Source organism: Strix uralensis, chromosome 4, assembly GCF_047716275.1.
Source record: "Strix uralensis isolate ZFMK-TIS-50842 chromosome 4, bStrUra1, whole genome shotgun sequence".
Lineage (NCBI taxonomy): Eukaryota > Metazoa > Chordata > Aves > Strigiformes > Strigidae > Strix > Strix uralensis.
In genome coordinates, this window is record NC_133975.1 from 25717271 (window position 1) to 25745218 (window position 27948).

The following is a 27948-nucleotide window of genomic DNA, read 5'->3' on the forward strand; positions in this document are numbered from 1 at the left end:
GAGCGGAGCGGAACGGAGCGGAGCGGGCGCGCTCCGGAAGAGGGAAGGAGCGGGGCGGCGGTGGCGGCGGCATGGCAGCGCGGAGCTCCGCCGGGGATGCCGCGCTGCGCCGCGCGGCTGAGCAGTGGTTGCTCTGGGACAAGGTGAGGGGCGGCGGGGTCCTCCCCTCCCCGCGGGGGCTGCGGGCGCCGGGGCGGGAGGGGCCTCCCGGCCAGGCAGGACGCGGGGGGCGATGGGGCGCAGGCTGGTGAGGTGTCAAGAGGCGTGGGGCGAGCCTCGGCTTTTAAATTGTGTCCGTGCTCGGGGCGGTGAAGGCGCTTGTCGGCGCTTCCCGCCCTGCTCCCGCAGCCCTCCGGCAGAGGGGGGCGCTCCCCTCCCCTCCCCTCCCGCTCCGCGGCGCGGGGGGGCCGCGGTTCCCGCCGCTTTCCGGTGCCGGCGGCAGCGCCGCTCGGGCGCCCGGCGCAGCAGCCCCCGCTTCCGTTTAGAAACCGGCTACTCGGTCTCTAAGTGTCGTCACTGTTTCTGACTCTCAGCTGTATTGACTTTCTTTTTCAAAAGGGTCTGTCTTGTTCCTAACCACTTCTGTTGTAGGGGCAGTTGATAGACTTAAATTATTAAAGGCAAGACTACATTGCTGTTTTGTCGGTCTCTCAATGTTAAAAACCTCCAGGTACTAAATTTTGTTTCTAAAAGACATGTGGGCTTGCTTCAAAACTACTGGGAAATGCAGAATCTCTCCTCTCTTTTTCTGGTAGTGTCACCCAGTGCTTAGTGATCCTCACTGTCAATAAAATAACTCCCGAATCTTCAATATCATCTGGTTTCATGGTTTTTCTTCCTTTTTCTGATATTGCTTAGGAACACGTTAGCATGTGCAATTTCCTGTTATCCCCTGTTAAGGCACTTAAACATCTTAAGACTTATCTTTGTGTCTTCAGTTTTGGTCTTGGCAGCACTCTATGCAGAAATAAAATCTTCTGTACATTTCTATATTCCACATGTCTTAAGAAATATATTGCCGTAGTGGTGTTCTGGAAATGCTTCTGTACTTGCTGCTGTAGTTCCCACTGAGATGCAGGCCTGCATTCAGTATATGCGGTTAGCATATTTTTTGTCCCTATACATGAAATTTGTTCATTTGGCTGTATTGGAACACCCTGGCCATGGCCACTGCCCCCCTTTTGGTCACTTTAATGACTGCCCTGGGCTCAGCAGTGCTCTCTGGGTTTTGTGCAACCTGCGTGTTTGTTTGGTCTTCTGCTTATTTCAAGATCATCAGTGAAAACACAATAATTCATTTTTTAGAAGTCTTTCCAGCTTCTGAAGGACATCATTAGAAGTACCTCAAGTTTGTTGTGATTCTTCATTAAAGATCATTCGACTGATCAGTTAGCTAGCTCTGTTTTTATTAGCGATAATGCAGTGCCAAACCAGCCCTTCTTTCAGAAATGCTGGCGTGTCTCATCAAATGACAATAAGCTTTTGTGGCTTTTTTTTTTACAGTTTAATTGATTTTGAGAAAACAGTCTGGTTTTAAGGGGCCTGTAATTTCCATAACTTCCTTGACTAATGTTAGTTATATTCCTATCTTCTGTGTAATCATTTAATTTTCAACTGGTTATTCCAATTATTTTGTGAAACCCTCTGGAAATCCAATGTGACATCCCTTATAGTAGCTTTACTTTTGAAAGGTTAGCTCTTTGTTAACAATTGCATCTTTGACTCAGTAATAATTGACTGGTGTGCAATACCCATTGCCGATTGCTCAAAAACAATGAGGTATTTTCATTTCTGAGAGAGCTTTTACATGTTTGTATTGAGTAACAGAAGAATCCAATATAACCCTTGTCCATTTACTGAGACACTAAAAAAAAAAAAAGGTTCCTTTTGACATGTAGAGATGTGTTAATATTTAATGATGATAAGCTGCTCATTTCTTACAAATAATAGTTTGCAAGAGCAAGCCCTTATGGCTGAAGACAGTCCTGCTGACTTAACAGGAAGTTTCTATCTAGATGACAATTACTGAGCTTGTTACCAGACTGTTTTTGTCATTGTATTCATTACAATAGTATCATATTTTTCATTCTTTCTATTATCAGTCATAAAATTATGGATAGAAGGTAGCTTCTGGTTTTGTTAAAAATAAAACCTGTATTGTCAGTAGCTGTCCCTCTACTCTAAAACCTTGTGGAGACCCCTGCACTGATGAAACCTCTCCGGGGCCTTCCTGTAGCATAAAGTAACTCAAGGGCTACCAGGTGATGTTTAAGCAAATTGCACTCCATATTAAATCACCTGCCACTGTATTCACAGAAATCAGTATTCTCGTACTCAGATCCAGTTTTATTTGAGAGTAGAAAAAGTGTAACCTGAGACAATCAAGAAGGAAGAAAAAACCAGCACTTTATCCTTCAGATACAACTGTGTCCTTTCTTTAGTAGAGGTACTGTGAAGATTTGGTTTTGACTTCTGCTTGAAAAAAGTTTAGGTTTTTTCCTTAGCTGTATACAAACAGCATCATAACATTCCTAAAATTGAAACAAAATAGGAAAAGTGCAGATACTTAAGAGAATACAGCCATAAACAGTTATAACAGTAATTCTGGAAAAATCCTTCTGCTATATTAAACAGACTTGGACCTGGCTTTTACCATTACTTTGGCGGGGCGGGGAGAGGGGGAAAGCAACCAAACAGCTAAATTCATGGAATCAAGTTTTCTCTAACAAATTATGTGGACTGAAACTCTGAGACTGAGGCAGTCACCTTGAATAAGTATGATCATTTAACCAGACCTGAAACACTGGAGGATTCCTGTAGTTTCACAGTAGATACCAAACCTGGGAAGTTCCTCTAACAATAAAAACCAAAAATCTCCTTGGTTCTGAGAGCTACAGGATGTTCCTGGTGTCCAGCTGCCCTTCTGTATTGGTATTACCACTTCTAGTCTGTCCAACATCTACACAAATGTGTGTAGCATCTACGTAAAGAGATGCCCGTTTCAATGGTAAGAGACAACTCCTGTGCACAAAGCTCACGAAGGGGAGCAAAAGGTGACTAGGCAGTGTACAAAGCCTGATGCAAAAGGTGTCGTTCAGATTTTACCTACAAGACATAGGCCTGATACTGCAGCAAAAAGTTCAGGTCAACTTTTAAACAGCCTAAACTCAGAGTAATTATCCTGACCTATATTATTTGATAATAACATAGAATTATAGTTATTCTTACAATTATAGAGTATAATTACAATAATACAGAATTACTTTGAGCATCCTACGAGGAAGTGTCAGTTACAACATTCTTGGACTGGTAAATCAGTCATTCTTAAACTGGAAATCAGTAATTCTGGGGTACCTAATTCCTTATTGCACCCAGGAAACCTGATTTTTTTTTTCCTTATTTAGTTTATTCGCATTATATAGTTTCATCATTAGTACCAAAGGCTCTTTAGCTTTATGTGTATTTATTTAAACTGTGGTGTTTGTCCTGCAGCAGCAGATGCACAGGTCAGTGATTAGGGCATCCAGACCCTGGTCTCAGTTTGGTGTGCAGAATGCTTACACCTTTGTATGCAAGCTCACTCACATGCCTAGTGCTGCGCATGTTCTGCAGCATTTTCTGGAGCTGCAGGAAATATATTTTTTTGCCTAGCATGATATGCCTTTTCTTGCTGTAAGCATATGTAGATTATCCAAGAAATAGTAAAGTTCATGACTTTTATGAGGTCAATTGGTTGACTAGAATTCAAAGCTTGTGTCTATTTGGAAATTATAATCTTTGTACTCCAGTGTAAAGTGTGTGTAATCATGCGGTGAGTAACCTGTGGAGTATGCCGCCTCTCCACATAACCCTGTTGCCTAGTGGCTGGAGTGTGCCATCTGTCCTGCTGGCTCATCAGTTTTCAAGAAATCAAATACTAAATTTCACAAATCCTCTGTTATTAAGACTGAGATGTTGGGGCATACAGGACTTCACTAATTCCTAAGTTTGGAAACAAAGAGAGTTGATAACAATGAAGAGTCGATACAAGCAATATACCAAGAAAAGCAGGGAAACTTGTAAACTCCTCACTGTTCTCAAGCAGTCTGATGCAGCCTTTCCATCGCCACTCTGCACAGTCATTTTATTTAAGAACTCAGCTGTAGTTGATAAGCTTTCATCTGAGGGTTGTGCTTATTTTTACAAGCACTGCCTGCAAGTATATTGCAAATTGACATCTTTATCTTCTGATCAGTCTGCTTAGTTTTGCTGCTGCCTCTGGTGTTAGCCAGTCTTGGGACAAGGATATGATTTTTTTTTTTTTTAAACTCTACTTACAGTGCTATGGAAGTAACAAATATTTCTTAATTATCAGCTTAACTTACTTTCTTGTGTGTTTAGAGTAGTTCTTATGTTGTGATGACAAAAATTCTCTGAACTGTAAAGATGCTTTTTTGTTTGGTTCGTTTTGTTTTGTTTTTAAAACCAGACAATATTAAAATAGACATCTTGGAAATCTTTTTACTTCCCAAAATGTGATATATACACTGCTGTCAAGGCAGCATGTTCATTTAAAGAGATAAATCTGAAATAAGAAATACTTGAGATTGTCCTGACTTAAAAGTAGGAAGGTGTAGCAGGAGTTCTGGTGTTCCTGAAGTGGCATGCGATGTTTTGGTACTGAAATAACCCAGTACAGAGAGTGGGAAAGAAAGTCAGTTCTGTTAAGAAGCTTAAGGGTATTAAAAACTATTGTGGTTTAGGCCCAGAGGGCAGCTGAGCACCATGCAGCTGTTCATTCACCCCTTCTCCGCCAGCGCCGGGAAGGAAAAAAATGAAACAAAAAAGCTCAGGAATGATAAGGACAGGGAGGGGTCCCTCACCCGTTAAAGGTCACAGGCAAAATCCAAGATAGGGTGAGAAAAAAACAAGATCACTTTAATTCAACACTAACAAAAACCACACAGAATGGGACAGTGAGAAGCGTTACCATATCTTAAACCAGCTCCCCCCACCCCTCCCTTCTTCCCGGGCTCAGTTTTGTTCCCGGTATCTCTACGTCCCTCCCCAGCAGTGCAGGGGCAGGGGATGGGGGGTGCTGTCAGTCCATGGCTTCTCCCTCCAAGGGGAGGAAGCACTCTTCTGCATTCTTCCCCCTGCTCCACGTGTCATCCCTCTCACGAGACAGTCCTCCACAAACTCTCTCTGCCGTGACTCCTCCCCACGGGATGCATTCTCCTCGAGATGCTCCGGCGTGGGTCACCTCCACGTGTTTCAGTCCTCCCAGTGCCCAACTACAACCGCGGGGGCTGCTTCTTCCCACAGAGCCCCGGGGGTCCCCCACAGGCCGCAGGCAAATCTCTGCTCCTCCGGTGACCTCCATGGGTGGCAGGGGGGTGGCCCTGCCGTCTCACCACGGGATACAAGGGGGCTCCATGCTCTGGCGCTCCTCCCCACCTCCCTCCTCCTTCCATCCACTGACCTTGATGTTCACATAGGTGTCCTTGTCGTAATGCCTCCTCAAAATCCCTCCTACACCCTCCCAGGTTCCCCTTCTTAAATATGTTATCACAGAGGCACAGCCACTATCGCTGATTGGCTCGGTCTTGGCCAGAGGCAGGTCCCATGTGGAGCCAGGGGAGCTTCGAGAAGCTTCTCACAGGGACCACTCCTGTTGCCCCCTCCCCTGCTACCAAAAACCCTGCCACACAAACCCAGTACAAAAACAAACAAACAAACAAACAAAACCTTTTCTAGAATACCTGGATTTTGTGTCTACAGAATCCCAAAACTTCTGCAATAGTGAAGCAACTGGTTGCTGAAGGAAATGTCAGAGAACTGCAGAAAAACTTTGGCTCGCGGATGGAGTTTGGCACAGCAGGGCTCAGAGCTGCCATGGGAGCAGGGATTTCCCACATGAATGACTTGACTATTATCCAGACAACCCAGGTACTGTGTTTAGCACTTTATCTCACTTAATCAGTTGTATATACGAACAGAAGAGCCTCATTTATGACAAACAAACAGGTATCCTATGGAAGTACCAGTTTTTTACTATTCTTCCAGTTTTCAGAAGTAATTTAAATGATAATTATTAGCTGAGTGCTGATCTCTGAAAACAAGCAGAGAGAAGCTATTAAACCATTAAGATAAGTTATTTTCCGTATCTGATTTGCAATTGAATTTTTATACACAGCTACAGTTAAGCTCAAGTGAATCAGTTAGTACTGATGTAACAACTACAAAAAACCCCAAAGGTTAAAAAAACCCCAAAACCTTAAATTACTGCAGCCTGGTGGTGTATCATGTCCTAAACAGGTGTCATTGTTAAGAGTGAGATTCAATTAAAAAACTGAAATATTGGCCAGTTCTCTCCCTCATCTGAGACCGAACACAGCTAAATCATTTCTCAAAATCTGCAGTTCAGACTTAATCATGTTAACTGGTTCTTTCTGGAGTTGGTTCTGATGTTTGGAAAAGTACTTAAATGCTGTCCAGCTTCACTATATTGATTTGAAGGTTTCTGGTATTTCTTGGTGTTTGTTGGTCCTAGACAAACTGAATTCCAATCCAGTTCAGTGGGATGTTACGTGCACTCACCTTTCTAAGATGACAACATCTTAGTAGTCATCTTAATGCAATGATAAATTAAATATTGATTGGGATAATGAGGTGGATTTGTTCTTGTCTTCAGGGATTTTGCAGATACCTTGAGAAGAATTTCAGTGACCTGAAAAAGAGAGGAGTTGTGATTGGTTTTGATGCTCGTGCCCATCTTTCCAGTGGAGGTAGTAGCAAAAGGTACTTACTTAGTTTTAAGTATCTTGTAGATGTATTGTGTGATCCATTATGGTTTTATATCTGCTTCAACAGTTTATAGTATTTTTATATTCTATTAATGCCAAAGCAGTTCTTAGACTTGTGCTTTGTCTGTTGGGAATAGTAAGAGAACACATTTAAATTGGGTCTGTATAATAATTTGGGGTTTCTTTATGTGGGTTTTTGTTTGTTTCTTCTTTAAATTGGAGGTGGGGCAAGCTGTGAATTTTAGGAAAGTAGCTGTTGTGAAAATGAATATATTTCCTAGGCATCTTTTCTTCCTGTTTAGGTTTGCAAGACTTGCTGCTAATACCTTCATCAGTCAAGGAGTTCCAGTTTATCTGTTCTCTGATATAACACCAACTCCTTTTGTGGTAGGTTTCTCTATTATATCTTTTCACATACACACAAATTCTGTCAGATACCTTGCATTACTTACATTAAGAAAAACTAGACAAACCACTTCTTTTTTAAGCTCTACCTGCAGTGAGTCTTATGCTTATTTAGTCATATTTAGTTCACAACACCACAACAAGAGAAGGAAGAAGCTTAGTGGAATATCAGTGACAGTGGGACGTGTTTCTATTCATTCCTGCTTTCAGGTAGATTTCTTGTAGAAGACATCTCATTTTCTAGATTGCTGTGGAGTCTGAAGTCTGAAACATACACACACATTTAGTTTTGTGATTTTTGGTTGTTTGGTTTTGTCAGGTTTTTAAATTATTTTTTCTTTTTGGGGTATTGAATCCAAAATAGCCTTTTTAAATAGCAGGTTGTTGGAATGCAGCGATGTTATATGGAGAGGGTGGTTGAATGTGGCCGCATTTTCACCATCGGATCACTAGGTGTCAGTCCTCTAGAGCAATAAAGAAAACTCCTACCTTTGCACCAAAAGCACCAGTTTCTCCCGATACCAGTTGCTCCAGTGAGTGCTGCAAATAGAACATAGTGGGATGAAGACTTTGTATGTAGCATTCTTGTACTGATACAAATTTTGGTAGATTTAGGGTCAAATTCTTCATAGCACAGCATAAAGCAGTGTTGCAAGAACTGCAGTTGGTTGCATTCGCTATTAAATGAAGAGCCAGGAGTAAACTTCAGCTGGACCTGTGGTCACAAACAATGCTTTATTTTTAATTTACTCTATCTATTTTGGACTAATTTATAAGAGCTCTCTCCAAAGCAATTCTCTTCTGAACCATGATGGAGTGGTTGCTCCCCAGGCTGCTCTCAAAAGATAGTATGGATGAGACTTCTCTAGTTGTAATTCTCTACCCTGTGTAGACTTCTGCCATTACCCCAACAGACTTTGCACCCTTAAAGACCTCAGGTATCTCAAGCCATTCTACAGTAGGCAACACGTGCATTCAGTTTCCTTCTGTAAAAAGGAATCTTCTCTAGAGATCCACACAGTGTCTGAAACGAGCAAGAAGAAGCAAGGACTGAAGTTGTGCCACGTGGGGTCTAGTGGAGCAAGTACTACTTAGCTTCTGCCTAAGAGAGTCAGTCTGTAGGAATCACATCCTGGCTTTCTTTTCCTTCAGCAGTATGGAAGTATTGCACATGCATATGAATAAATAATATATACTATTTTGCACATTCCACTTCAGATAACTTTCTCTTGTTACAGCCATACACAGTAACTCATCTGAAGCTTTGTGCTGGAATTATGGTTACGGCTTCACATAATCCAAAACAAGATAATGGTTACAAGGTATTCCTATACGATCTATTTTCTGGCTTTTTTCATTTTTTTCCACGTAGAGACACTAATACTATTGTGTGTAGTTCCTATCATGGTATAGACCAAATTAATTGATAGTTTGATCTCTTCTACGTGTATGTGTTTAAAGCTAGTAGCATGTTATGCTAATAACATAATTATAATCTTAGCTTTAAAAAGCAGGAAGATAAGTAATACCATTGCATACTTTGGAACACTTTAAAATATTAACTGAAAGCATTAACTGTTTGTCCAATTCATGATTTAAAAAGATCTCTTTAGTTTTACAAACCCAGAGAGTTAGAAATATGTGAAATGATGAGTTGTTTGTACAAAATATTTTGAATAAATTCCATTAATTTCTTGTAGTATATTTTTCTTTTGCTAAGTGACACAGTTATTAGTGTGACTTTTTCTATGACAGAAATCTTCTTTCCACTGAAAAAAACATGGCTGAGCTGCCTGTCTGCCAATCATCCCATAGCTGGAATAGTCATATACAGACTGTTTCCTAACCACAGAAATGGAAGTTGGGAGATCTTTTTTTCTCTTCTTAATAGAAAAACAAGGCATTAGGAGAGATGATTTCTTGCTGTTTGTCCCTCTGGAACTTCATGTCTGCTTAAAATTGCTTTTTTTAATATTTCATGTATTGATTTTGATAGCTTGTTTGGATGTTTTATCAATTACTTTTTAAATCAACTTTACTTTTTCTTAAACTTCTGTTATTTGGGCTACATATACACATGGATCAGAAACTGTTAGGTATCTTTCCTTAAACTTGTAGTCTGTGAACCGTCAGTAGAAGGAAGTGTGCAAACAACTCTCTTAAAGTAAAACATAAATACACCTCTTCCTGGATGTGTAAACAGTCAACAAAAAGAAGACAACTACAAATAATGAACATCTTGAAAGTTAGTTGAATTTGTGCTTGTTGCTGTAGTCAGCTGCAAAGTTTTTGTGCCTTTCTCCTTAATTGTTTATAGTAAATGTGTTTCACTTTTGCATGCTTTTTTCCTTTTAAGAATTCTTCTCTATATAATGATTATACCTAAAAATCTGGAAGAAAATGTATGAAACAGCACAGTCAAGTTATCAATCCCAAGGCTGGCAGACAGGCTGATAATTGAAACTTCTCAGTAAATGAGCTGGGACTTGTTTTGTGTTTCATTATGGATTTTGATATCTTCTGGTAAAATTAAACAGCTTTTTTTATAGAACAAAAATGGGATGTAAGAGAAAACACTGAGAATATGAAGAGGGGAATATTCTGGGTATACTTAAGCCTAATGTACTGTCTTACTCTACCAAATGTAGTGCACGTTAGCCAACAGAAAAAACCCAAAGCTATCCTACAATATTAATGACCAAATACTCACCCTATTTATTATTTAGGTTTACTGGGAAAATGGTGCTCAGATCATTTCCCCTCATGACAAAGGAATTTCTCAGGCTATTGAGGAGAACCAAGAGCCATGGCCTCAGGCTTGGGATGACAAACTGATTGACAGCAGCCTGCTACTTCATGATCCATATGACACGGTCAATAAGGAGTATTTCAAAGACATACAGAAACAGTGCTTTCACAGGTAACTGGTATTAAGTCTGTTAAGAATATGGGATTTTCCATCTAGTATGTCAGCAGGGCAGTTTAAATTGATGGAAATCAGGGCAGCCGTGATCCTGTCATCATCCAGTTCTCTTTGTGCCTTCTTGTCATCTTTTGTGGTAGCACTGGCAACTGTGTGGTAACACAGTAAGCCAGTTCATAAAGCTGGTCTGCTAGAAGTCTAACGCAGCAATTAGTTTCTGATTATATCATCTCCTTGTAGTCACATGACGACACATCAACCAAATGACACAGCAAGAGTGGGGCTACCTTGTGCAGCTGGGAGTGAGCTGACACTGACGGTCCAACAGCCTCAAAATGGCCTTCTAAGAGAGAAGGTGAAGCCAGATGTGGTAGAAGGAGGTCTTGCTCTGTCATTCTAGTTTTGCACGTGCTCCTGGTGGCCTTGGGTGCCTTGCACCTAGTCCTGTCACTTGCTCAGTAAAAGCTTTACTCAAAAAAATCAAGTGGATGTTTCTTTTTGTGATTAACAAGTAGAATTGGTTTATGAATTAGATGAGTATCAACCTGTTAGATCTGCTTGTTTACATCAAAACTTTAACCACTAGAAACCATATTCTTACTCTTGCTAAAAACAAAGTCAGAATTACTAGAAAGTTGGGGATATGTGAGAAATTATGCTGCTTTTTCAGAATAGGAGTTAAATGTCTCCTTAGGAGTTTGCATGCCTTTAGGTATGTTCTACACTTTCAGTAATATACTTCATAAACATGAATGTGCTCAAATGAGGCGTGCTGCTTTCGGTTCACTGTGTCCACAGTCTTTGGAGCCGGTTTAAATGCCAGAGTTGGGGATGAAGCGTCTTATTAGTCGGTTGTATTTGTTTTCTACACATATACCAGGACATAAGATATCAAGAGTCACTCATATTGCTGAAAAATTAGGCTAAGCCAATTTTCAAGCCATTGCCTTTAAAATCTGACTATCTTTAATTTATAATTTTAAGATCTAGAATACTGAGTCATGTCTGTTTCCAACTGTAGTCAATTTTGTGCAGAATATTCTTCCATATCCAAGTTTACTGTTAATCTGTTTTATTTCAGGAATATAAACAAGGAAACAAACCTGAAATTTGTTCATACTTCTGTGCATGGCGTAGGTCATAAATTTGTGCAGTTGGCCTTCAAGGCATTTGACCTTAGCCCTCCTTTTGCTGTTCCGGAACAGAAGGATCCTGATCCAGATTTTCCCACAGTGAAGTATCCAAATCCTGAGGAAGGCAAAGGTGTTCTGGTAATTAGATACTTTTTTAATAGTTGCAATGTCTTTCAAACAGTGTTTCCTTTCTGCCAGTAGTCATGGCTATAAATACTGGTTGAAGGTCTATTTTGTGTCTGTTTTCATAGCCTTAGATTTAGTGAAGAGTTAGCTGGTATCCTTTCATTGAAATTTGTAACTCTTTTTGAACCAGACAGATAATGATTAGCTATAACTTTGAACTACTTCATTCTGTGCTCTAACAGAATGGGCAGCATCTGCATGTAGAACAAAGCGATACAGTTCCTTTTAAAATATAAAATAACAATAGAAAAATCTTCACAGTTGGTTTTGGAAAGTTTCTACAATTTCAATCTGAAATGCAAGGACTAAATTGTTCTGATATGATACCAGGAGGAGGCGGGGAAGACCTGACGGGGTTAGAATTTCTGCTCTAAGTATTTCTGCCACACTTTGTTGTTGAAAGATCCTGTTGAATCCAAGTAGTGTTTGACTCGGGCTGCAGAAGTGGAATGACGTAGTTGAAGTTAAATATCCTGACTCCTCTACTGGTGCCAGGCTTAAAGTTTATTTTTTGTAGAGACATATCATGATTTTGTTTTTTTAAGATTAAATAAATTGGGAAAATTATTAGAAACCTATAAAGAAAGTGAAAATATTATTTGGGAGTATTAACACTCATCTCGTCTTGCTTACCACTTTTCCAGACATTATCTTTTGCTTTGGCTGAAAAAGATGGGGCAAAAATCATTCTGGCAAATGATCCTGATGCTGATCGACTTGCAGTGGCAGAGAAACAAGAGAGGTATGGTAATTAAGAAATGCAAACCATTTACGTTTTTTACTTAAAGGCTGGGCTCATTTGAGGGATTCTTGCTACCTGTGTCACAGAGGAAGACAGAATAGACACAGTATTTGGTTTTGGACTGAAAACACATAGAAATGTGAGAGGACTGTATGAAGCAGACCACAGTGGGGGCAGTAAATGAAATAATGGTTAATATTAGACACTGTACAGAAGATTGAATAAATACTTGGCACTTGCTGTACTTGAGGTATGCACAGAAGCATGTGAATTGTTGTGATTGTGCTATACCTTTTCAAAGGTAGGTTTTCAGTTAGAAATTTTTCACATAGGACTATAAACATTCTTTCATACTATATTAAATAATAACTTAAATATTCAGGAGAACCTTTATAGTTCCCTGCTAATCTCAGGAATAAGGAACATCCCTTTAATATGAGTTCCTTCTTTCTCAAATACTGTTAGACCAGACATTCTACTAATCATTAGATGATCTGGGCCTCTCGCTCAGTTCCCCCCTTCTGTGTATAATGTTACGTACCTGCAGTTCACCTTAAGCTTTGTCAGTGTTTGGTACTTCTCAGTATAGTCATTTGTGCTCTCTCCTTTAAGGACCAGCTGTACATGCACTATTTATCTATGTATATGCTGTCAAAGAATCAGATCGCAAAAGGTAAATTTGCTCAAACAGGGGCTTCTCTTAAATTTTTCGTATCATAGAATCCTAGAATGGTTTGGGTTGGAAGGGACCTTAAAGATCACCTAGTTCCAAGCCCCCTGCCATGGGCAGGGACACCTTCCACTAGACCAGGTTGCTCAAAGCCCCATCCAACCTGGCCTTGAACACTTCCAGGGAGGGGGCAGCCACAACCTCTCTGGGCAACCTGTTCCAGTGTCTCACCACCCTCACAGTGAAGAATTTCTTCCTTCTATCTAATCTAAATCTACCCTTTTTCAGTTTCAGCCATTACCCCTTGTCCTGTCACTACATGCCCTTGTAAAAAGTCCTTCTTCAGTTTTCTTGTATGGCCTCTTTAGGTACTGGAATGCTGCTATAAGGCCTTCCCAGAGGGACATGTATGTTCCATATGTGTGGAACATGTAACCTGTAGTTCTGACCCACTATTGCCATCCCCTTGTTTCGTGCCCCCTGATATCCCATACTTCTACAATTGTTTGCATTTCTGGATTGTGGTTATATTTGATGAAGGAAAATAAGCTGAAGTACTGCACTTGGTATCATATCTACAAATAGTGGTGTCTATCTACCCTGATAAAGCAGGAACTAATCTGAGCAGTTAGGAACTATAAATCTTTAATAAGAGTAAACTTCAACGTTTTCAGTTCAGAGAGGAGCAGAACAAAAATCTGCTGCTGGGCCAGGAGCAGAGACAGTGTAAATGAGAGTGAGAAGAGGGATATAAAATCATGTCAACAGTCCTTGGTACCTAAGAGATGAGGTGGCTACCTGCTAGATGTCCTCAGTGACTGTGGATGATGCAAATATTTGAACCGCAAATTATGCAAATTCCCAAAACTCAGTAAAAGGAGACAGTGCAAATATCCATTTTGCTCACCAGATAATCTTTTTCGGTCTTGTAGCAGCTTCAAAGGTGGGAGTGTTTTATTTAGGGTTTTGGGGCTTTTTTTTAACTCATTAGCCTCACAGCATGAATTAAGGAGACTTCACTGCTTTTAGAAGAAGAATGGGCTAATTGGCACTCCTTGCTGTATCTTGGGCAGTGTTAGCTGGAATATCCTTATTTTAATGGTTTAGGCCTGTGCCAGCCTCAGTTGGCAATTCAGCATTGAGGAAAAAGCATTAAAAGCTTCAGTTTATGCTAGTTATGATGGATTAAAACATGAATGCAAAATCACTCACGTTTTTAGTCGAAAAACTTATAGCTATCAGAGTCTTGAAGAAGGGGTGTTAGTTTATTGTATTTATCACCACTGACAGCATGGTGCTCTCATTCTGCTACCTCTTTGCTAATTGTTTAGCCAGCCTTAGTTGTCTTCTAACTTTCAGTCCTGCATCCTCCTCTCAGACTTCTGCTGTAGCTGTTCATACACTAATCGAATATTAATATAGCCTTCTACAGTATCTGTACTTCTTCTTTGACAGAAAATCCTGCTAGAGCACACTCTCTCAGCACTCTTACATTAAGTTGTCGCTGTGCATTGCTTGGTGCCTGTTGGCATCAATAAATGCAGGAGACTGAGTCTGCTTCTCTTTCACAACAGGTACTGTTTCTGTAGGACTTGTTTTTTGTCACTTTGGCAGTATCTTTGTCCCCTTTTGTGAATGGGAATTTTGGGGCAATTTTGACATCTGTCTTTCCCTTTTTCCTTCAATTTTTCTTGTTCTAGCAACATGTCGTTGTTAATTTTTTTTTTTTTACCTGTTTGAGATTTTGTCCAGTCTTCCTCAATGACCAGTTGGTGTATTTGTGATTAAATAAAAGGTGTTTGTCACTGAGTGAACTAAAAATACTGATCACTTGAGAATCGTTTTTTCTTGTCTCTGTGCTCATCTTAATCTTTGGTTTTATAATTTGTCTGCTGAATATTTTTGTTTTACTTAAAATATGCTGGAAATATCACTGTTCATTGTTTCATCTTTGGATAAAATCAAAAGCTGGTACATATGATGGAGGAGGAAGGTAACCACTTCAGAATTCTTTGGGGGAGCAATGTTTCTGTTTGTTCTTAATGAATACGTGATATCTTGTTACTGTTACTTGGAACTCAGATGCAGTGGGTTTATTTCCTAGTGTTCATGTATGGAAGAACAGGTAGATAATTTTTTTTCCCCAGTATTATCCTTTGAATTCATGTACCTCCTATTACTTATTTACTTATTTTTTTCCCATCCAGTGGTGAATGGAAAGTGTTTTCTGGAAATGAGCTGGGAGCTCTTTTAGGCTGGTGGATTTTCACTTGCTGGAAAAAGCACAATAGGGATACTCGTGCCCTTAAAGATGTCTACATGTTATCCAGTACTGTTTCTTCCAAAATCCTGAGAGCGATTGCACTAAAGGAAGGTTTTCACTTTGAGGTAAGCTGTTACAGATTATTCCATGTTCCTTTATTTGCTTACCTACATAGTGTCAAACTTTGTAAAACATTGCTTTTATTTTTAATGCTTTTTTTTCTCCTCACTGCTGTAGGAAACACTGACAGGTTTCAAGTGGATGGGCAACCGTGCCAAACAGCTCATGGACCAGGGAAAAGCTGTTCTCTTTGCATTTGAGGAGGCTATAGGTAAGAAACGGAATATTATGTTCTAGTATCCTGTAAAATAGTGAAAGTAGGACTATTGCAAAAAATGGCAATGTGAAGGTGCTCTCAACACAATGATTTCCAGTGAGTAATTGATATCATCCATTTGGATGATTGATATAACTAGTTTTAATCCTTTGGATTTCTGCTTAGCATGAAGTATGATGATGTGAGCTAATATATGTATCTTCAGTAGCATGACTATGTAGACTTGGACTGCAAATTCTGCACAAGGTATTTAAAAAAAACAAACATGTTTTTCAGTGTTTCAAGTTGAGTATGTTTAGCTGACAGTTTTAAGCTAAGTTTAAATGTGAATAAAATAAAGTAAAAACTCCCCCAAATTATACTTGTAAACTGGAAAGCCATGCATAAAAGCTATGAATTCATGAGAAGGAAATTGTAAAGCTATAATGCTATTTCTTGAGTGTCTCAATACCTGAAAACCAGAGAAAATGCGACTAATTTCATGGATAATTATTGTATGCTACCATGTAATAACATTTGAGACAAAGTGCTATACTGGCATTGTTCCTGCAGTGTGGCATTTCTCTTTCATGAGAGCTCCAAAAGTACTCGGAAACGTCTGGCACTGATAAGATACAAATCTGTCTTTATGTTGAAATTCCATTAAATACCTTGCTTACCAAAATTAACACTGACTAGAAGATAAAATTTTTCCAGTTTTGGTTTAGCTGTAAAATGTCTGTACTATGGTGATGTGCATTTCTCCTTTAAAAGATGTTGGTTTGATTAACTCCCAGCTCCCCCCCTGCCCCCCCCCCCATCTTATTTCCTCATTAAAATATATCAAATCTATATAATTTTCTTTTTTTAGGGTATATGTGCTGTCCTGCTGTTCTGGACAAAGATGGTGTCAGCGCTGCTGTTATAACTGCAGAGATGGCTAGCTTTTTGGCAACCAGGAATTTGACTTTGTCTCAACAGCTGAAAGCTGTCTATGATGAGTGAGTTTGATTATAGTTGTTTCATTTTCAGATTTTCTCCATTCCACATACTGGGGTTAACAGGGACTCAGTAGCAACCTAAAGTATATGAAGAAATAAAAATTGGGTTGTTGTACTATTAACACAATTCTGTGTTAATAGTAATCTTCTAGAAAGCACTCCTGTCTCATGGGCATGAATATATTTATGACTTAATGTTGTGCCATTTTAAGGTGTTTAAAAAAAAATAATATTACCTTACTAATTCCCTAGTAGTTAATGAGATTTTTGATGTATTTTTGTTTGCTTTTCTGAAAGGTTTCCCCCTTTTAGGAACTTCTGCTCTTCGGTCCTTTTACAGAAGATTGGCCTGGGTCTTGGCCAGCATCACTGCTGTGTTGTAGAGGCTGTAGTGCTTCTTGCTGCTTAAATGTGCCAGACACATGAGAACGTTGATGGCAGAACGGGTCTAAGTAGCTCTGGCATATTTATGCTACTCGTAGAAGCCAGCTTGCTTCTGTCCCACTTGCAGGGCTACTTGTGATTAAATTAATTCTAGTTGCCTCTAAAGTTAGACTTTTTGTTATATTATTCTGTCTTTTTTGATAGTATATATTGGTTGGTTTTGGCTCCTGAATACTGAGATTTGAGCTGATTGTGCAGAAGCACTGTGACTGTTTTGACCATAACTGTTGGCTATATACAGCTGGATATCCCTCTGAGAGCTTTTAATGAGGCACTACTTTTCTTTTGTTCTTGTTTAATGTCTTCAAAGACCTACAGAAATTAATAGCAAAGATGGCTATTGGATTTCATGGGGCAGGAAGTGGGTTTTTTGTTGGGGGCGGGGAGGCAGGTTGGGTTGAGTTGTTTGTTTTAAAGGAAGGAGCAGCACAGGCTGGCAGATACTCTCCACCGCTTCATGTCCCATAGACGCTAACGAAGGAGTGGTGGAACCTGCAAAGAGGCTCATGGAAAACTCCAGCCTTGGTGCTTCTTGTTTTTCAATCTCTCATTTGCATGCAGCACTAGCCATTCTTGTTTCATCTGCTGTTTAAGAAGGAATCAAGTGGCAAAGACTTGCTAACACACTGCATAAATAAATTGTGAAATTTGTCAGCTATTGTACATTGAAGAAATAAACAGTAATATAAATGCATGGAAGAGGAATTCATGCCCAGAGCTGCAAATATAGCATCTGACATGAGAATTCCCTTAACTACTCGTAGCTGGGAGTGTGTATTCAAGGAATTAATCTTCTCTGGCTTGCGTTTTGTTGGTTTTTTAATACTCATTCAGTAAACACCTGCTTCAGGTTGCCCTCAGAAACAGAATATTGAACAGAGTGGAACTTAGCTGTGCCACAGCGTGGCTGTGTACATAGCCACTGAAGAGAACTCTCAAAGTCAGAGCTTATTTAGCATAAAAGCAGTCTGTAGATGCACCTCAAAGTAAAATGTCACTGCACATAGTCACTGTTCATGGAAAAGCTACAGATACAGATACAGGAAAGGATATAAATCTGCCTTGTTAAGTTGATGCTTGATAACTAGAACTGTGTGTCTTGTTTAGTATTTGGGGGTTGTCCTGTGTATGTGTGTGTTTTGTTTGCTGGTGGCTAGTATAGAGTTGCAGTTTTCTACTCCTTACTACTTTATTCTTCATCAGATTTGTCTTGAGAGTCACTGTTGAAGCAGAAGAAACTCTGCTCTGTATTTTGGAGATATACAAGGAGGATCTGTTCTTGAAGAAGTAAATGTAGATCAGGAAAAGGACACGGTCCTAGCAGGTTCATCATTTCTTTCAAATATAGGACAGATTTTGTAAATTCCCTTGCTGGATTCTCAAGACCAATTTAACAACTATTGACCGTCAAGATGTCCATTTTGGTATAAACATGACACTATTTAAGGAACCTTTCAGGTTTCTAACACGAACATCCTAGTACTAATGAAAGATTTTCCTTCAGATTTTCCCTGACACCAAGGATACTCATCAAGTGTTGATCTTTAGTAAAAGCTCACTTAAACAACCACTCCAGGCTTGTATGCTTTTCGGTAACATGCTGTTTTGAAAAGTCAGTGTTAGTAGGTCATTTGTCTTTGATGCAGATTCTGCATCATACAGATAATCAGTAAACAGATAAGGTAAAGAGACAATGTTCAGAACAGTTTGGCTTAGGAAAAATACTTTCATGGGAGAGCAGCTTCTAAAGTGTCATTGGAAAAAACAGTCTGGAATTTGTTTTACTCAGAAAAGGTCAGCTGGAATCCAGTCAAGGAAGATATTTAGATGTAGTTTGTTCTTTTCCTATGGTGATTAGATCTCTTCAAGGCAATAACGACATCTTCTTTTTTTCTGGTTTAACAGTAAACTTTCTCATTTTCAATCATTAAAAGGAAAAGATGTCTGCACAGAAGTTTCTTTTAAAGTATGTAAAATATGACAATTAAGGTGTTGAGGCCCTTTTTAAAATTGTTAGGGGGTGAACTGATGCTACAGTTGGGTGACCATGAGTATAGATTCTTGCTCTATGGAAGGTTGTATAAAGTGTATGGTGTGCGACTCTTGAGAACTTTGCTTCTTTGGTTCATTAATATTGTGTCTTCACAGATATGGCTTCCATATTACCAAAGCTTCATATTTCATCTGCCATGATCCTAAAGTTATTCAACAGCTTTTTGACAACCTTAGAAATTTTGATGGAAGAAACACATACCCAAAATCTTGTGGTAGATTTAAAGTTTCTGGAATAAGGGATCTAACTACTGGGTATGACAGCAGCCAGCCAGATCAAAAAGCTGTAAGTATATTTTTTAAATTATATATAAATTATAAAAGTATGTATATACACATATATAAACAAATCTATGGAGAAACACTCTAAACATTGTGTTACATCCTGAGTCTTAAAATAAGTTAGCTTGGGGATGATTGTTTTGCCTTGGTGGGAGAAAATGAAGGTTGGGTGAGGAGGGGGTGGGTTAGGGTTTTTTGTTTGGTTTTGTGGTAGTTTTTTCTCTCCAGGATGACAGTCTGTAAAGGGAGGTAGGAGGATCTTGCTGTCTTGCTACAGCAATCTTGCATTATTTTCTTGGAAGTGTAAGTTAAACTGTCTACTGAGATGTGGCTTTGGGTTCTTTAGTTTTCCACAATCTGTGTTTCTCTTCTTCCTGGGAAATGCCATCACAGAGCAATTTCTGTTTGCAGTAAAAATGTTGACTGGACTTGAAATGAGCTACCTAGCAGTAATGTACTGCTACCAGATTCAAGGTTGAGGGTAAGGCTGTAATTTGCCTGTTGTAGTCTCAAGACCACAGTGATGAAGAAAACTGAACAAAACTTAATTTTAACTGATCCTTTAGTTATATGACATCAAGTCATGGGTTTTGAATTCATTATATAGAGTCACTTTCAAGCTTCTAAAAAATTATTCTATTTCTAGATACTTCCCACTAGTAAAAGTAGCCAGATGATAACATTCACTTTTGCTAATGGAGGAGTGGCCACAATGAGAACCAGTGGGACGGAACCAAAGATCAAATACTATTCTGAACTTTGTGCACCTCCTGGAAACAGGTATTGTTACTTACAGCAGTAAAAACTTTGTAATAGGGGCTGTGTGGCTTTTTGGTATTGTTTTGATGGGAAAGGGGCTCTCCATGACCAAATAACATTACTACAGTAATTATTTTAGAGAGTGTATTTGCATAAAGCTTCAATTCTGCAAAATTCATTGATATATTCTTGTCACTGAAATTCCTTTGAACTTGATTTCACATTCAGTAAAAACAGTATCAAGAAAAACTTTCTGCCTTAAATGGAAGTCAATATATTCACTCTCTTTTCGCATACATAGTTGCTTTAAACTTATATAACTATATAAGGTGTTCTAATATATTTTAAACCCTTTTATGTTTAGTAATTACATAAGGACTGATAGTCTTGGAAATCATATAGTCTTAAAGATAAGCAATTATTACTTATGTAATGAAAATAATGCTTTCTCGCAGATGAAAATTAACCTGAAAATAGTATTACAAGTATAAAAATTACATTTCTAATCACATACATTTAGTGATAGAAGATCTGCTGAACTCAAACTAGCTGTTCTATTTTAGATTATATTGTGGGTTTATGTTTCTCCATAGTCTTAAGTGCCTTCATGCACATCAGTTGGAAGTGAACATCAGTGTATTACCATAAGAAATCAAGGGTATATACTTTTAGCAGTAATAGAAAATGTCCAAAACAATGCAACAGACTTAAAAATGTCTCAGACGGAAAATGTGCTTTTTAGCTTCTCCACTGTGACACTGTTTTCTGTATTTTTGTGGATTTTGTTTCTCAGTGACATTGAGCAACTGAAGAAGGAACTAGATGAATTGGTCAACGCTCTTGAAAAACACTTCTTTCAACCAGAAAAAAATAATCTTCAACGAAAGACTGAGTAAAATAGCAAAATTACTACCTTAATTGGTTTTTGCAGCATTAGAAGTGCATTATTTAAGTAAGGATTTTTAGGACCAAACATCTGAGAACTCAGACTGAAAAGATTCTGCTTTTATTAAGAGTTTTGCTGGATACTCTTGGATCTAGTGTCTTGTTTCTGAAGGAAAATACCTTAAAGGAAAATACCCTTAAAGGAAAATACCCTTAAAGGACCAAAAAAACCCCAATCAGTTGAACTAAAAGTTTATGAACTAAAAGTTGACTGCAAATGTATTTCAATCAAAACTTGTTTTAATTAAATATTATAAGTAGTATCTTGATTTCTGAAATGCAGCCTGTTTTGTGGGGCTTTTATTTCTTTTGTGTGTGTGTAATCTGGTAATACTATGCAACTTTGTCTAGGTTTAGATTTGCAAAGCAAGTTCTTCTGTTAACAAGTACTGAAAGCCTGTCATGACAATTTGACAAACTTGGGGCAAATGTTTCAGAAATAGTGATCTATCTTGGGGATTTTGGCCCAAGTAAACAAGAAAGTCACAGTGAATTTGCTGTACAGCTGTTTGCTGTGGGACTATACATCATACTCCAGGTACTAAGTGTACTAAACTGCCTTTTAATACCATGAACATACTAAGATAATATATCTACATACCGCACCTTTCTGTTGCCTCATTGAACTAAACATAATTAGTTCAATGCACACCCCAGCCTCAGAACCTGTCATATACTGTATGCTGCCATGACTCAATGCATAATTCTTCATGTCTAATTTAAAGCAGAAGTTTCCGTTCTATCTCAGCTGTTGTGTGCACTTGCAGAGCCTGAGAGGGTTATTTGGAGGTTACCAGTTTGCTTTAATACAAGGGGTTTTTTGCATTTTCAGTAGCTCAAACAGCCCCAGTACTTCTTGGGTAAAGAAACCTCTTTGTCAGAATTACTTCTGGTATCCCATGGAGAATGACTAGTTGCCAGACTGAGCACAGATCAAATTTAGCAAATTATTCATAAAAGGTCAAACTTGCCATTTCAAGCCCAGTAAATATGAACTTAACTTGTTAGCTAAGATGGTAACCAAAGAACACTGGATATCTGCTTTTACCTTACAGACTTCAAAGTTATCACAGGAAGACACAAGGAAAGGAGTAGTCCCTGCATTCTGTGGCTGTCACATCAGTTTTTCTTGGCTGTGCAGGGTCAAAGGCAGCATCTGAATCATTCATGTTGAGGTCCATCTGTGTGGCACAGAAAATTAACTTTAAAATAAAGTAATAAGAAGGGTACTGAGGAAACAGAGTGTGCTATTAATCAAATCCTAGTCCTTTAGAGTAGAAAGCTAAAATGATAGACTATTAGTTGGTGCAGAAAGTGCTGGTTCACACCCTCCACTTTTCTGTGTCCATTTCTCTATACTAAACCAAAGATGAGACAGGTTTTTATTGATACATGTTTATCTGGTGCATTGAATAATGCAGTCCATATTCCTAAATAGGACCCTAGGGACTACTGAATGTAGTAATAACTGTGAAGGGAATCTCAGTATTGACTTCAGTGCAATCAGCTCTGTCACATTGCATGAAATTTCTTCATGTATCAAATCCTGCGGTCCTTTCCTTCTGAAAATAAAAGCTAAGGACAAAGTAAAGGTTTAAAATAAATATATAGTATTTTAGACTTCTTTTTCATGCATGTTAAGTGTGCTAAACCAGTGCATTTGGCATGTTGTAAATCTGAACTGATTCTCAAAAGGAAAGTAGAAATTTCTAAGACATTGAAACAGATTGGTCACCAGTCCCTTTCTACCTGACCTTGTGGCAGAAACGTCTATTAATCTGGTTTTTTTCCGATTAAAGAAACTTTTTTTATGAAATCTGAAGGCAACATTACCAGCCTTTTAAAATTTTGGGCTTTGTCATCTTATTTTTGTCCCTGGAAGTATTTTGAGAGTTCCAAGTCCAACTCATGCCTTGTCATCTAGAACTGAGATGGGAAGGGATTTCAAGACCATCCATAAGAGGGGGGCATGAAAACAAGGAGTTATTATTGAGGAATTAAAATGACAACTTTAGCTTTTGACATAGTCCAAATCTGAAGTACTTCTCAATAGTAGGTGTTCCCTTGTTGTATTTCCTCTGCTTCCTCAGTACCTGTGATGCTGGGTCCCCAGCTGCCTGAGACCTGGAATGATAGGTGTGTGGTACAAGTTTGTGAGACCAGAGTATGAAACGGTGCTGACATATCACAGAAAAACGCATGCACCTGGATCTCTGAGGTTTCTGTGATAAGTTTCAATGTGGCAAGAGCTGAGAAGAGAAATTAAGCTCTGCTCCCTAACAGTTCTATTGCAAAGGTTCATTTTTTCTTCTTTCCCTGCCCCTCAGCACATGAGGTCCTGCTTTCCTTCATTTCTAAAGAGGCAGCAGGGAGACATGACAAGAAGGACGTAAGGGGTAAGATTAAACTGAGATAGCGTGTAGAGATTGTGTACTCCTGTACTCAAGTAGGAGACCAGACCTGAAAGGAAATCACTCCCATGTGCTATTGTGTGCTGTACACTGAGTGGATGCACTTGAAGAACTCTGCAAGTGTCTGACAGCAGGGCCATCAATGAACTGATGTATACTGAGACATCCTTAAGATGGCTTTAGAGCATCCTCAGAAACAGTACAGATATGGTCAAGATGATGGCCCAATCTGTATCATTCTGTCTTCCCAGGAACAAGGAATTTATTTGCTCCATTCCCCGCTCTGTTCCAAACAGAAGTTCACAACTTGGCGGGGGGAGGGGGCGGGGGGGGGGAGGGAATGGGATAAAAAAAACCTAACACAGTGGTTTATTAAGCTGACTGAACAATTACAACAAACTACAGAATTACAAGATGAAACTTGTTGTTGCTAGAGTCTTTACTAACTTTGTCTTGCATCAGAGAAAGAGGATGTAGAACCAAAATAAAGAACTGAAACAAAGGCAGTAAGAGTACACCAAAGAGAGAAGTTAGTATTGCAAGCTGGAATGGGTATTAAGCTACAGCTTCTTCATAGCTGGTCTAATTCCTCCATCAAAGTGTTGTGTAAGATAATGAAGCCAATTTAGAGATGATTAATCCCAGGACAAACATTAAAAAACCAGACAAATGTAATTTGTGAACAACCAGCTTTGAACTGGGAGCAAAGGCACTAATATTTTATCCAGAAGTGGGAATTGCCATGACTAGCATAAAGAATGCTTGCAGCCCAGACTGAACTCAAGTGTAAGGGAATCCCTGGCTGCTCATAGAGAAAGACACATCCCTAAGTTACCAAAACCCTTTAAAATTAGCCTGGTTTTTATAACAGATGAATACACATTAATTCCAATGAAAGTTGTAAACATGAGGCTAGGGGGAAATGCCTATAGACTGAGAAGAAATTAGCATAGTACTAAAAACTCTGCCAAAAAAACCCCAAAACATAGTAATGCTTTAAGAGTAGACTGATGGACTTTACTTCAAGGTTATTAGTTTGTTTACTGGTCACAACTTAAATCCACCCCTGAATTTTATTTTTTTCAGTGGCTGGAAGAAAGTAAGTACATTTCATCTTCCTGGAGGCTGTGAACTTAGTCCACAGCATATTATGAAAAACACAGGTATTATTCTTGAGTTGCAGAAGGATTTACTTGAGACTTTTGCTACATAAGAACAAATCATATAAGGATAACTGGAATTCACTATAGAAGAATATTTAATATACAAGCAATTATTTTCATATTGTACAAGTATGTGCTTAATCTGTAACTAATTCACCTACGAAGTTTCTGAAAATGAAGTTTCCTGCTCATTATTGCTTTTCAAAGTTCCAGTGGCTGTGGTTTTATTTTGACACACCAACAGTGAGCAAATCTTATATCCTTGTATAACAGTCACTCTGAATAGCAACATTAAAATTATATTAAATTAATATTTGTTAAGCATAAGTCTTTACAAGATTGGGGACTTTTAGGATTCTTTGACTGCAGGCACCTGGATGCCATACATAAATCTAAAAAAAATAATCACCAAAAAAACTGTTTTCTGCCCATAAATACAAAAGTAATCAAAGGTAGTTAAACAGAGCTGAATTGCCTTCCTTCATGATATTTCTTCACACTATATAAGCACACAAATTCATCAAGGACAGTATTTCTGCTCAACTTCCAAGTGGAAGCCAACATTTCTCTTTCGTATAGCAATTGCCAGGTAACTGAAATGAGGTCATGCACCATCAGAACACTGTGCATAATGGGATAAGCCTATTAAACTGTCCAATCGTATCCTAACACCCACCTAAATAAAATATAATATAAATGATGGCATAGCAACAGCAGCTTCCAAACAAAAGGAAAAGCTTAAAATACTCACACAATCACTGGTAAGTCATTTTCAAATGTATTTGTGGGAATGAAGAGGAGGGAGGATTAATCATGACATCTGAAATGCGCAAAAACACAGAGACAGCAGCAGGCAGGATTTGTAATGGTAGCTCAACTCTTTCCTTATTCTTTACTCATGATCAGTGGTAACAGAAAGCCTCTTTCACAAATATATATACAAAGATAATCAGTAACTAATGTCTCTGGCATGCATTCCTACAGCATATGAAGTAGGCAAATGTGCTATAATAACAGTTATCATTCAAATTTTGTTTATGAAATGTCTGAGACGATATATAAATAGCATCTGGAGATACAATGTCATTGGATAAGAATGTAGTACTTCAGCCAGAGCTCACTTAAGTCAGAGGACCGCAAACCAGTTAGTATCATGCCCTTAATAAAGTACTAAATAAGGTACAGATTTACATGAAACAAATCACAAATAAAAACTTAGACTGTTTTGTATAACAGCAGTAGAAATTCATCGTTATGCATAATCCAGAGGGGAAAGCACAGAGGCTTATAATGCAACTGAAGAACAATGTAGGTGCCCACATTCAAATTCATAATCCAAAACTGTTCAACTGCTGCCCAACTGTGTAGCAACTCAAACTCTGACAGCATCTTGGGTGGAAACTTAAAACTTCCTGTTTGTCACGTAGTACTTCAGAGGGTGAATCCACACTCACAGCAGCCCCAGATTCTGCCCATGGCCAGGCACATTCGGCCAAAAGTTGTACTGGTCTATAATCCTACCCCAACTGGGATCAAGTGAGTAGATGCTTCTCCTCCATAGCCCACAAGAGAGGCTTCATTGCCTACATGCTCTCATAGTGTGCCTCATACAAGCCTGTATATTCAGGTTCTGTACAAAAGGCAGTGGTGGGGTTTTCTTTGCATTTTTTAAAAGCGTGACTGGACAAGGAGATAACTGGTGTTATAGATGATGCTTGCACGATGTGGAAAGCCCAGGCTGATTTTCTTACTGAGTCTGAAGAAGTTAATGTGATGGTAGTATGTTTTAGTTAATAGGCTACTGTAAAGACAAACTAGCCTGAGAAGGAAAAAAGAACAGAGATTTACTGTTTCAGAAAGTTGAAAATTATTAGGAAGTCTGGTGCTCAGGGCTTTCACCTGAACTGGGATTCCAGTCCCTGGAACACCAGGAAGTGTTTACTTTTTAGGGACTGGAACATATGATCCCTGTTCTGGTTCTCATTTTCACAAATGAAACTTTTTCCCCCCCTATATAAGTAACAGTTTCATCAGGAAGCAGAGAGAAGGAATGCTGTCCAATGTAGCCTGGAGGCTGATGATTACGTACCTTTGATGGGAGGCAGGCTGAACTGCTCTCAGGCTGAGTAGAAAACAAACTGGTCTTCCTGCATCCTGGATAAACAGACATAAAAGAGGGAGTGACCTTTTTGTTCTTCAAATAAAGCACCTAAATACCTATCTTCAGGAAAGTGTGGATGTTGAATCATGAGAATGAGAGACCACATCTTGCAGACCTGATAGGTTGTAAAACCAGAAAGAGTAGGTGACTTTACACATAATCCCATTTTCTACATTTCCCTATCACCTTATGTAGCTCATGAGCTACATAATATTAAAATACCCTTCTACTGCAAGGACAGACCATAAAAAACAGTTGCAACTTTACCACATGGCTATTCAGAAGCACTCTTGTCCCATGAGCATTGTTTTTCTCCCTTGTTATCACCAGTTACACCAAAGTGTGTTCATATCTAAATGCTCTTTGTTTCATCTGATACAGCTTTAAATTCTTTCTTGTGTATTGTTTCTAAACACTCTCTGCAAACAGTTTGATTTCTGTCATAGCACTGTTTTAAGTCTGTATTACCAGCACTGAAATGTATGGTCATTTATATGTACACTGCTGAACTCGGTGGAGTTTGCTCCAGGTGCTTACCATGACCTGTGTGATTCTACACTCTATCTCATTAGTAATATGTTGTTCTTATGACATTTTCATCTGTTGTTGAGCTGGTGACAGACATCAGACTAATACCTTCTAAAACCATTTGAAAGATCTTGTATTTTTATTACTTGGATTTTTAAGTTAGTTTTAATAAGAACCCAAAATATTCCCAAATAAAGTCATCACAAAATGTTGCAAATGTTGTACTAAAATTTCCTTCTTTTTGAGGCACTCAGATACTACATTTTTACCACACTTTACCAATAAGCATTGTAGAAATCAGCTGGATTAGACTGATGAGTGACTGTTCCTGAATAGTTTTTCAAGGTGTTTGTCAAATATAAAGAGGTTTGTTTTGTCTCCTATTAACTGTAAGGAAATATTTTATGTCTACTTGAATGAAAAAAGGGGACTTTTTTCAAAATTAGAGCAAATGGAACTATTAAACCAAGTAAGTGCAGTTCTTATCCAAGGCATTTCACTTTGCTTATAAAATATTTTATCAGAACATGAGTAATTTGACAAAAAAACTCTGCTAGGCAAAGAATTAAAACATATGAGCCAGAGATAACAGGAAAAATAATAGAGGGCCCTGTGAATGAGTTCAAGCACGGTCTGATTTCTTTCCCAGTTCTCGAAGAGGAGAAGCAAGAAAGGATTTGTATTTGTGATGCTCTAGTATTGACTTTTGTTGTTCTTCGGGATTTTCCAAGCATCAAGTAATAGTCTTATAGGATCCTGTGTTTCATTATCACCTTCTG

The 27948-nt window shown here is 38.7% G+C and overlaps 1 protein-coding gene and 1 long non-coding RNA gene across 3 annotated transcripts; one reads left to right on the forward strand and one right to left on the reverse strand.

Moving 5' to 3' along the window:
* On the forward strand, positions 1-21175 carry PGM2 (phosphoglucomutase 2). Its single transcript, XM_074865964.1, has 14 exons — positions 1-143; positions 5761-5928; positions 6674-6780; positions 7088-7172; positions 8429-8512; positions 9917-10110; positions 11195-11384; positions 12077-12174; positions 15052-15232; positions 15345-15438; positions 16295-16424; positions 19017-19206; positions 19849-19982; positions 20755-21175. Exons 1-14 carry the CDS (start codon positions 72-74, stop codon positions 20855-20857), a joined length of 1830 nt encoding a protein of 609 aa, XP_074722065.1. The 5' UTR covers positions 1-71; the 3' UTR covers positions 20858-21175.
* LOC141942536 (uncharacterized) lies at positions 5953-27513 on the reverse strand. 2 transcript variants are annotated; one of them, XR_012628657.1, is made up of 8 exons: positions 26570-27513; positions 25232-26299; positions 21955-22087; positions 11217-11361; positions 7680-7730; positions 6789-6909; positions 6580-6709; positions 5953-6091 (listed from the first exon to the last, which is right to left on the reverse strand). It is a non-coding gene; the product is annotated as an uncharacterized LOC141942536 (long non-coding RNA). The 2 variants fall into 2 exon arrangements; XR_012628656.1 differs by having other exon boundaries at positions 25232-27496.
* Between the last annotated feature and the right edge of the window lie 435 nt (positions 27514-27948).